The sequence below is a fragment of the Monopterus albus genome, unplaced genomic scaffold, assembly GCF_001952655.1.
Source record: "Monopterus albus unplaced genomic scaffold, M_albus_1.0 scaffold355.1, whole genome shotgun sequence".
Lineage (NCBI taxonomy): Eukaryota > Metazoa > Chordata > Actinopteri > Synbranchiformes > Synbranchidae > Monopterus > Monopterus albus.
The window spans coordinates 223397-234469 of record NW_018128235.1 but is presented as its reverse complement, the minus strand read 5'-3'; the positions used below and the strand labels follow the sequence as shown (position 1 = coordinate 234469).

Genomic DNA, 11073 nt, shown 5'->3' with positions numbered 1-11073 from the left:
CCATGTGTCGTCCAAGTAGCGGAACCAGTGGCTGGGAGCGGTGCCAGTGAAGGAAGCGCGGGCTTTCTCCTCAATATCTTCCATGTACAGGTTGGCAACTATAGGAGACACTGGGGAGCCCATAGCACAGCCGTGTTGTTGCCTACAGAAGTGCCCCCTAAACTGGAAGTAGGTAGTGTTTAAACAGAGTTCCAGCAGAGTGCATACATGGTCTTGGGTGAGGCTAGTCCTGTTGTTTAGCGTGTCATCCTTCAGCAGTCTCTTCCTCACCGCCCTGACAGCCTCTGTGGTGGGGATGCAAGTGATTAAGGATGTGACTTCCCGTGCTGCAGTTGTTGGACTTTCCTTGCGAAGTCCTGGGAGTTTATTATGTGGTGCTGTGTGTTTCCCACCTGCTTTTTGCAGACGATGTTGTCCTGTTGGCCCCATCAAACCAGGACCTCCAGCATGCACTGGGGCGGTTTGCAGCCGAGTGTGAAGCGGCTGGGATGAGAATCAGCACCTCCAAATCCGAGGCCATGGTTCTCAGTCGGAACAGGGTGGCTTGTTCCCTTCAGGTTGGTGGAGAGTTCCTGCCTCAAGTGGAGGAGTTCAAGTATCTTGGGGTCTTGTTCACGAGTGAGGGAAGGATGGAACGGGAGATTGACAGGCAGATCGGTGCAGCTTCTGCAGTAATGCGGTCGATGTACCGGTCCGTCGTGGTGAAGAAGGAGCTGAGCTGTAAGGCGAAACTTTTGATTTACTGGTCAATTTGCGTTCTGACTCTCACCTATGGTCATGAGCTTTGGGTCATGACCGAAAAGGCAAGATCCCGGATACAGGCGGCCGAAATGAGCTTCCTCTGCAGGGTGGCCGTGCGCACCCTTAGAGATAGGGTGAGGAGCTCAGTCACCCGGGAGGAGCTCAGAGTAGAACCGCTGCTCCTCCATATCGAGAGGAGCCAGCTGAGGTGGCTCGGGCATCTGTTTCGGATGCCTCCCGGGCGCCTTCCTAGGGAGGTGTTCCGGGCATGTCCCACCGGGAGGAGGCCCCGGGGGCCTCTTTAATTATCTTGATTATCTTTGCTTAGACTGCTGCCCCCGCAACCCGGTTCCGGATAAGCGGAGGAAAACGGATGGATGGATGGAGAAACTTGAAAATTCTATTTCAGTACAAAGTATTTGTCCTGTTACTTCCCACCTCTGAACCTGAGCCAAGAAAACCAGATCCAGAGGAGATCTAAACCAGATTTGTCTTACAAGATCCAAGCAAGATTTTGGCAGTGTAAACCAATTCATTCTGTCAGGACCAGGATTAAACCAGTTCAGATTCTCCTAAATGGGCTCAAACCACATCCCAACTAGACCGGACTTGTCAGGTCCGCTTGGTGCGACCTGCCTCTTCCGCCTTTCTCTCCTCTGCTCTCTCGATCCTGCGGGATCTGCACCTCAGCTGTGTTGCTTTCAGTAATTAGCGACTCGTTTGTCGGTGCGCACAGCTGGGGTGCATCCCGATGATTACCTTCTTCCTTATTTATACCTCTGGCATATGCTCCGTCATCGCCGGAGCATTAACTAACTTGCATTACCTAACATAATTGCATACCCCGTAACAGCCTGATATTCGTGGTATGTATTGTGCGACATTTTGCTTTTCACGCTGACAGTGCCTGTACTGTGGATCGCATTTTGTACATTGGTTATGTGTTTTGTGTTATATGTCTCTGGACATTCCACGCTAACAGTTCCTGTGCTGTGGATTTTTCTTTTCGTTCGCCACTCCTCCTGGTTAGTTGTCTATTCACCTGTCCGTCCTGATCCTCCCACTTTCCTGTTTTCTGCCGTTAGCTTGTCTACTCCCCTGGTCATCCTGGTTTCCTCCACCATCTCTGCCCTACTTTGCTGGTTTCTGTACATGGACTATGATACGTTGTTTTGTTGTTACTGTGCATTTCCCACCATTAAACCACCTTTTTACTAGCACCTGGGTCGGCCATCTTGAGTCCTATCTCAGTTCTCCCTCACCCTCCTAGTGAGTGGGACTAAACCATAACAGGACTGACCTCTGCAGGTGTTTTTCACAGAAGGAGTCAAGTCGCTGCATCTCAGACTGGAAAAAACTCTGAAAGAAACAGGGACAGAGTCAAACGTGGATCAGGCCAGAGATCGAAATCTGATCTCAGGGCACTCGACTTTTTCTCCTCTAAATCCTGTGACTATTTTTCAACATTTTTCTCTCTTTGAATATTTAGATTTTTCAGATTAGATTATGCATATTGATAGTTTGGATGATTAAAATTTATTTTCTTGGCATATTAAAAGATTTTCTAAAGCTACTCATCCTTGAAATATTTCAACTTCTCTCACAAACTAGTTCTCAGATTTTGTATCTTTTGTTCTGTAAATATTGCAAGTTTTAAAGAAATAATCAGACTTTTGTTCTTAAAACCTGAAGGAGTCTTGATCTAAACTAAAATGACAACTTTTCATTTAAATATTAAGAGTGATGGATGGATGGTTATTACATTAGAACTTTTTATCTCAAACTAAATCTTCTTCCGGTCACATCATGGCGTTACCGCAGTACGCGTCGTTACCAGGATCTGGGTGTTGATGGAGTTCAGGGCTGTGGAGTCTTCTTCCAGCTGGTTCAGTTGATCCATGATGCTGCTTTCAAACCTTTGCAGCAGCAACAATCTACAAAAACACAAAACACACTGATATAGTAACTGGTTTCTGAACGTGTCCCATTTCCACCTGATGATTAGCTAGTGTAAAATCTCATCCTCTGGAGAAATTCAGATATCTTTCCTTCACGTTTGACCATTTGACAGATGTTTGATTGGTGTAACATCTGACAGGGCGGTGCTACAAATGCTGTTACCTGATAGCCCCAATCTGTGATTTCAGCAGACTTCATGACTCCATGCCCCATTCTGTTTTTTCTATGTACAGTAGCTACTTCACAGTGACTTTGGACAGGTGTGTTGTGGTGGGCGGTGCCTCTGTTGATGAACAGGTATGTTTAGGGGCTGGTACCTGTGTTGATGGACAGCTGTGAGCAGTGATGAGATGTGTTGTTGACCCTCTTTCAGCGACAGCAGAACATGATTTTCAGTTTTGTGCCAGTAGCTCTGCAAAAAGTTTTGCCGGTTTGTCTTCATGGAATAAAAGTTACTGATCAGCCAGATAAGATCAATAATCAGTAATCAATAACCTTTTAATCATGTAATCACTCACAGTAAAATGTTGTTGTAATTGTTCTTTGAAGGTTTTGAAGGCAGCTGTGATGCCTGAGGTCTGGTCTGACTCCGAGTCCACCTCCGGTGTGTTCGCAAGCTCTGCCCTCTGGATGAGTGGTGCCATCACTTCACCGATTAACCCCTCGTCTTCTGGAGTAGGCTCCAACCCCTCAGGTGAATGCTCTGGGATCAGGTGAGCAGCAGATTTACAAAAACATTAAGTTCTTTCAAAACTAAAGACAAAAGAAGACAAATTACCTGTCTGCCCTGAGTTAGACCCCTCCCCCTCAAGCTGAGGATCCACCCTCCTCTTCTGGGCTGGCGTGCCCTCAATTTGGTGCGACAGGTAGCCTTCACAGTGAAAAACTATACAATTTATTAAATAAGACTGGCATCCTTTTAAAATGTGTCATGACAGTATCTTGTTTCCACAACAAACTGTTTCAAAGAGACAATTTCTGTTGGGAAAAAAAAGACAAATGTCAACTTTGTTAGCACACTGGCTGCAGATGGAAGCACACAATGTGATGAAGTAACGAACAGAAGCAAAGTCATCAAATTATCACGCTAGCCAAATGTTAGTATCACAGCTTAGAATCATTAAATAACCTATGTACGAATTAACCCACAAAGTACAAAAACGGCACCCAGTGTGGGCGATGACAAATTCCAGTTAAGAGTTGACGCTGAAACACTGCCATCTCGTATTTTGGCTGAGTCTAAACATGGAAATGAAAATGGCTCTGTGCTTTAGTTGTGGAGAATTTTTGACCATTGTGATAAATGACCTTCAAAGCTGTTAAGTAGTAGCCTCTTATATGCATCCATATTTTCCTTACTTGCATCTTTTCCCTGCCTCTTAGTCCCACCCATGTAAGATGCAAAAAAAATATGAGGAAAGCATGCGAGCAGAGAGAGGACACAGAGGAAAGGTTAAAACGAGATGTCCTTTCCTCTGATTTACCAACTGATTTCTGATAACAGGGTGTGTCTGTGTGCACACCTAGAAATATTTCCAAATGCCAGTCTAAGTCATGATGAGTGACAACTGATGCCCACAGCTTTACAGAATCTTTCCTCATATGATTTATTCACATTCCTCCAATCAATGCCTTTCTTAGGAAACTGAAGCTGGGCCTCCCTAAGCTGATCCAGGAGGAGGGCCTTTTAATCTTACAGCATCTTGTCTATTTGCAATGTCCCAGTCACAATGTGAACTTCCATAGTCACTACTCCTCCCCAGGACCTAACTCAAACTGCTGAACAAACCAAAGATGTTTGGAATAGAACCTATACTGCAGTCAAATAAGAAGAACCTACCTCAAATATTCACCTAAAGATCTTGTGTAGATGAGGGTCAGGGTTAGATAGTGAAAGAAATCAAAATTGTTGTGGAAGAAGACATGAACATGAAATGTCTCTGCCACAGACTTGTTTTATGGTGGAACAAGTCTGTGGCAGAGACATTTCAGGGTCAGGGTTAGATAGTGAAAGAAATCAAAATTGTTGTGGAAGAAGACATGAACATGAAATGTCTCTGCCACAGACTTGTTTTATGGTGGAACAAGTCTGTGGCAGAGACATTTCAGGGTCAGGGTTAGATAGTGAAAGAAATCAAAATTGTTGTGGAAGAAGACATGAACATGAAATGTCTCTGCCACAGACTTGTTTTATGGTGGAACAAGTCTGTGGCAGAGACATTTCAGGGTCAGGGTTAGATAGTGAAAGAAATCAAAATTGTTGTGGAAGAAGACATGAACATGAAATGTCTCTGCCACAGACTTGTTTTATGGTGGAACAGCTATAAATGGAAATTCTGCACAAGCTCAAACCTTTTCTCATAGCCTTTTCAGAGTATCTCCAAGTTGACCAGAACAGTGGAACTGACTGACACAAAGACAGCAAAAAATGACTACCAGCATGGGAAACCTGGAGGTAACGAGTCAACGACAACTGCAAACCCTCGTGGCAGAACCCTGCTTGTTCCAGGTGCCCAGTAGATCAGCAGTCCACAGCAGCATGTACAACCCCAGCAAGTATGAAAAGTGATCACAGCAAGGTCATCTATCCTGCTTATAGAGGACCTAATGATGATCCACACCTTCTAGCTAGGACCCCATTGTTGTGGCCATTTTGGTTTTATGGCCATGATGCTAATTTTACCTGTTTGTTATCTGTGTAGGCTCATAACTCAGAATTATGTCTTTATCTGTTAGAGCGAGACACTAGAATCTGATTTGTTTCAATGGAAGTGAATCATGAAGCCATTCAGAATTTAGAGAATTTTTATAAAGACCTGAATCTGAAGCAGCTCGCTTCCTGTCAGAGACGAGGACCTCCTGAAACACAAACAGGAAACGAGTGAAACACAGATGAGACACAGGTGGGAAGGGAAATGGGTGACGTTTTCATGGAGGAATCACCTGTTTCAAAGCAGAGCCAGATCCTTCAGACGTCTCTAACTCAGGAACACCTAATATGGGTTAAAATAAGGCATCACAGCTGGATCACAGCTGGATCCGGCATGTACTGTGAAATAAGCGTCTGACCTGATTTGGGGGTGGAGTGTAGGATCTGATCAAAGAGGAACTCTGCTCGGCTTTTCACTGGAGTCTGACAGCAATGTGTTCGTCACTCATACGTTTGTACTATATACTGTGTATTTGTACATGCAGCAACAGGGCATCTTTGTTCATGCAGACTTACCTCAGTCACGCTGTCTTCGTCCTCACTGCTCACTGACGACAGAGGCAGAACTAGACAGAAAAAAACGACATATGTCAACATTTTGTTTCTGTGGTTGTGTTTGTCTCTGTAGCGGTTGTGAGCCTCTTCTAGAGGCCTGTACCACAAAGCGAGTTCAACTTAGTCAGGCTTTTGGGGTTATCTGGCTTCACAGAGTCTAATGTTGGCCGTCCTGGGTAACCGGTACCACGAAGCCGGTTATTAACCAGCTCGGTTCGGTCTGGGTTTTCCTGTCAGTCTATGATGCGCGTTCATATTACAGCGGCCAAATTGTTACACTGTTTCCGGTACAGAACCGAGGCAGCCATCTGCGGCACCAACTCAACCATCGGGGGCAACGGGGGGTTCAGTGTCTTTCCCAAGGACACTTCAACATGTGGACTGCAGGCACCGAGATTCGAACCCTCAACCTTCCGGTTGGGAGACTACTGCACTGCCACCTCCCCCATTTAACAGTGTAGTATATGGATTAGACTCACTGTAACCTAGGCTGACTAAAAGGAACCAACACAGTTTACTGGACAAGCTACTGATCTGGCTTTGTGGTACAGGCTCCAGGTCCTCGTGACTTGTGTTGTTTAGTATGAAAGGTTGTAAACAGACTCACTCTTGAGCCGACTCTTGCTCTGTGGTTTCTTACGGCTGTAGGATCTACCGCTGTGTCTGTCTGCAGAGGAGGGGGCCTGGACTGGACAACCTGTGTCTTTAGCAGGGGGAGAGCTCTTTGCCTTCTGCTCAGACAGGACAGGAGAAACAGCACATTAAGAGTCGTAAAAAAAGTAAAGACTCAAAACTAAAGCAATCTCTGCCACACCACTCTACAGCTGGTCGTCAGATTTGTTCTGATCTTATTCTTCTGTGAAAACGTTTTTAGCTGGTGTTTAAATTACAGGAACAATGTTAAATCTCACTTTGGCCTGTGAGCGACAGCTCCAGAACAGCTGCTCGATAGACTGCTGTCAACAGCTGCTTGCAAATACTGACAGGTGTTCAGACAGACAGGTGAACAGACAGGTGAACAGACAGACAGGTACTGTGAAGACTTGAGCAGCAGCCTCCTCCAGCTCTCCCTGATGTTTGCGGCTGAAGCTCAGCTCTACTGTCTGACCTCTGGTGTTGCGGTGCATGATGGGATTCTTCAGTCGGACACTGAAGACCATCAGTGTACTGGTGCTCCCTGGCAAAACATCCTGACAATCAGACACCTATCCAAGTTTTAGTGTGACAAAGCAGAAAATACAGTTGTCTAGTTAAAAACCACTGACCGTCATCTTTCACCTGGAGACTGTATTGAGTCACCTCCTCTCTCAGCAGGTGGATCGAGTCCCACAGGAAACCCTGAAACATGCAACATCTAAAAACATGTGCCATGCCACAACTGTGGTGTTAGACTGACATACAGATACACCAAATGGCTCATGTGCTGTATTAGTCAATAGCACTGTGGAGTAGTATCATGAGAGAATGTCTTCCGGAGTAAAGTAATTCTACAGTGGAGGTGACAATGTGGCGAGATGGAGGAAAACAGTGGCTGACAAATTAATGTATCCCATTAAAATCCTTAATGTGGCCACGATTGCTCCAATATGGTAAATGGACTGTATTTATATAGCACATTTTTCACAGTGTGTTGCACTGGCCGAAGCGCTTTACAGGAGATTCACCCATTCACACACACATTCACACACCAATGACGACAAGGCTGCCACACAACGGCGCTAGTCAAGCCACCGAGAGCAATTCGGGGTTCAGTGTCTTGCTCAGGGACACTTAGGCATGCGGGGAGACCGGGAGTCGAACCACCAACTTGCTGGTCAGAAGATGACTCGTGAGCCATAGCCACCCCCAATATTGCGGCGTATGTGTGATCTGTGCATTATGTTCAGCTCGGTGAGAACCTGGGAAAGGGGAAAGTAAAGTACAGGAATATTCTGCAAACTGATGCCGCTGTCATGTGTCACTCTGAGCCCTGCTACAATTTTTATTACAGTTTGTCTCAGCTAAGGACTGAGTCCGGTTGTCCACAGTCTGAAACCAGACAAAGAGGAGCTGTGTTTCTGACTGCCACGTGGTGTGCACTGACCCGATGCTTCTCACAAGCTGCGGCTTCTTATATACGTTTGGTGATGTGGAAATGTTAGAAAAGAGTGCCGTTTGTCGAGCAGTTCTGAAAGTGTACGTGGCTCTGAAACAGTTCCTCAGTGTGTGTAGTCTGCTTTCTTCTTGTGTGCATTAAAAGCAAAGGGAATTCATTGATCTAAAGCTTGCTATAAGCCTGAGAACAAACCTGCTCCTGAATGGGTTAGAGATCGCTGACATGTTGCCATGACAAGTCCTACGAGACTATGAAAAGCGAAGAGCCAAGAGATCCAAACTGACCTGTTAATTCACATATGAAAGAACAGCCCCCGATCTATAGTGTTACCCAGCTCAGGCTAACATTACCTCTGGTGATCACACATAGTACTACTGCAATACTACTACATCCAGAGGCAGCTCAAATCAGTACATTACCTCAGGTTCATTGACAAAGAAGCTCACACATCCTGAGCCGAGATTAAAGTCAATCCAGAACTCATCCAGAGTGTCATCATCTGGTCGAAACAGCTGCAGAAGAACAAAAGATGAACATGTGTCTGATGTCTGCACAGGGGAAACAAAGAGTTAAATGTTTTACCTGAGTAGAGTCCAGAAAGGCCGTGAGACAAGGGAAGGTGTAGACCCTAATGGACAGAGACCAGGGAGAAAGTACGTCAGTGAAGAGTCTGAGCTAACCCATCAGAACTAGGGTCAGTAGTGTATCACCTCCTCTGGTCGCCATGGCAATGGTTAACAATGTTCAGGAAACGCCTGCAGTCCTGGAGAGAGAGAAACGGGTCAGAAAGAGAGTGAGAGACAGGTATTCAGACAGACAGGTGGGGCACTCACCCCCTCAAAGTTCCTGTCTTTGATGTCGCAGAAGGCGCTGCTGATGTCAGCACTGGGGAACCACTGATTGGCTTTTGGCTCTCGCTTTTTCTTAGGTGTCAGACGACACAGAGCTTCTGATAGGCTGACCTGCAGCTCATAGTCTGAAACAACAACAACGGCAACAGTCAACAACAAAAACAGTCAATGACAACAGAGACAGAAGACTAAACCCTACAGTTCAAAGGTTCAAAGTGTTTATTTTGTCATATGCAGAGTTAGGAAACGTGTTTCCCTGTACAATGAAATTCTTACTTTGCCGTCCACATGAATGCCACAAAATACAAATGAAATATAAAGTAGATAAATAAGTAACACAAAATCTAAGGCACTTTAAGCAGCAACAGATGCAGCGATATAATAAAAATATATAAGAATATTACAGAATGTATGCTGCATGGGAGCAGCAGAGTCATTGTGCAATTATACATGTAACACAAATAATTAACACAAAATCTAGGCACTTTAAGCAGCAACAAATGCAGCAATATAATAAAAGAATACAACAGAGAATGCATGCTGCATGGGAGCAGCATGTGCAGCAGTCAACAGTCATTGTGCAATTATGCATGTGCAAACTGACAATGTAAACAGTACATCATGTATTTCCTGGCAATAAAATAAGATTCAGATACAACCTCACCTCCAACTGTTGGAATCATTGCTGCCAGCTGGGATCTGTGGGCACACAGGTAGACAGACAGGTAGACAGCGCTGGGTTCAGAAATGCGGTGGCTGTACACAGTGGCGGTTTTTGGCATGGGGGAATTTGGGCAGCAGCCTGGGGCGGCATTTTTTCATGACACGTGAGGGGCGGCACAAGCACTTGGAAAGAAAACTAGAGAAATGCATTTCCTGTCGTAAATGCGTGTGGATGCTGATAAGCTGAAAGATCGTCCTGAAAATGTGTGAAATCAATTGCTGAAACAGCTGAAAGATGAGAAGAAATGGCTGAAGTTCTTTGTTGAATAATCTGAAGGATGAGATGCAATAAAGTAGGAATGGCCTTGAAGAGCTGAACATTTTGATAATTGAATGGCTTTTCTAGCTGAAAGTATGCTGAAGTACAATTTTCCCCATTCATTTGAATGTGGGGAAATTTTCAAAATAAAAAAATATTTCAGAAGTGTGAAGTGTATAAAAATTTTGAGATGAAAAATGAATGTCCTGAGAGACTTGAACATTTTGATACCTGAAAGTATGTTTAAGTAGAATTTCCCCCATTCATTTGAAAGGGGCAAACTTTTCAGAATAAAGTTAAATATTTTAAAAATGTGATGTTTTGAAAAATTGTTAATAGAAGCATGAATGTCCTTGAAAAGCTAAACATTTTGATACCCGAAATAGGTGAAGGTATGCTGAAGTAGAATTTTCCCATTCATCTGAATCAGGGAAAACTTTCAAAATAAAGCTAAATATTTCAAAGGTATGAGATTTAGAAAAATTCTGAAGAGAAGCATGAATGTCCTTGAGGAGCTGAACATTTTGATAGCTGAAAGTATGCGGAAGTAGAATTTTCCCTTTCATTTGAATGGGGCAAGATTGTCAAAATAAAGCTAAATATTTCAAAAGTAAGTTTAGAAATGACTGTCCTTGAAGAGCTGAACATTTTGATACCTGAATGGCTTTGCTAGCTGAAAGTATGCTGAACTTATCAAAGATGCAAGATGCAATTTTGGTCCTGAGAATGTTAATGGAGAAGTATAGAGATGGTCACATGGAGCTGCATTGTGTCTTTATGGAAAGCGTACGACAGGGTGCTGAGAGAGGAGCTATGGTACTGTATAAGGATGTGAGGAGTGGCAGTGAAGTACGTCAGAGTAGCTCAGGATATGTATGAGAGGAGTACAATGTCAGTCGTAGTAAGATAGAATACATGTGTATGAACAAACGAGAGGGAAGTGGAACAGTGAGATTAAAGGGGGCAGAGGTCAAGAAGGTGCAGGAGTTTAAGTATTTGGAGTCAACAATCCAGTGTGATGGGGAGTGTGGGAAAGAGGTGAAGAGGCGAGTGCAGATTGGAATGGGTGGAGAAAGGTGTCAGGAGCGTTGTGTGACAGAAGAGTGGCAGCAAGAATCAAAGGAAAGGTGTACAAGACAGTAGTGAGACCAGCTATGCTGTATGGGTTAGAGACTGTAGC

At 44.5% G+C, this 11073-nt stretch overlaps 1 protein-coding gene across 7 annotated transcripts in view; it reads right to left on the bottom strand.

Moving 5' to 3' along the window:
* sycp2l (synaptonemal complex protein 2-like) overlaps positions 1-11073 on the bottom strand; it is a 26453-nt gene that overhangs the window by 9184 nt on the left and 6196 nt on the right. For 2 of the 7 annotated variants that reach the window (XM_020625493.1, XM_020625489.1), the window contains exons 8-24: positions 9576-9610; positions 8894-9036; positions 8771-8823; positions 8643-8688; positions 8480-8572; positions 7231-7303; positions 7000-7142; positions 6573-6696; positions 5927-5976; positions 5770-5833; positions 5644-5693; positions 5517-5559; positions 3479-3586; positions 3219-3403; positions 3018-3136; positions 2558-2675; positions 2042-2100 (exon numbers count right to left, since the gene is read on the bottom strand). In XM_020625493.1, the coding sequence (XP_020481149.1) occupies positions 2042-2100; positions 2558-2675; positions 3018-3136; positions 3219-3403; positions 3479-3586; positions 5517-5559; positions 5644-5693; positions 5770-5833; positions 5927-5976; positions 6573-6696; positions 7000-7142; positions 7231-7303; positions 8480-8572; positions 8643-8688; positions 8771-8823; positions 8894-9036; positions 9576-9610 (1506 nt within the window). The remainder of the gene's footprint in view (positions 1-2041; positions 2101-2557; positions 2676-3017; positions 3137-3218; positions 3404-3478; positions 3587-5516; positions 5560-5643; positions 5694-5769; positions 5834-5926; positions 5977-6572; positions 6697-6999; positions 7143-7230; positions 7304-8479; positions 8573-8642; positions 8689-8770; positions 8824-8893; positions 9037-9575; positions 9611-11073) is intronic. The other 5 variants (XM_020625492.1, XM_020625490.1, XM_020625491.1 and 2 more) reach the window with 5 other exon arrangements.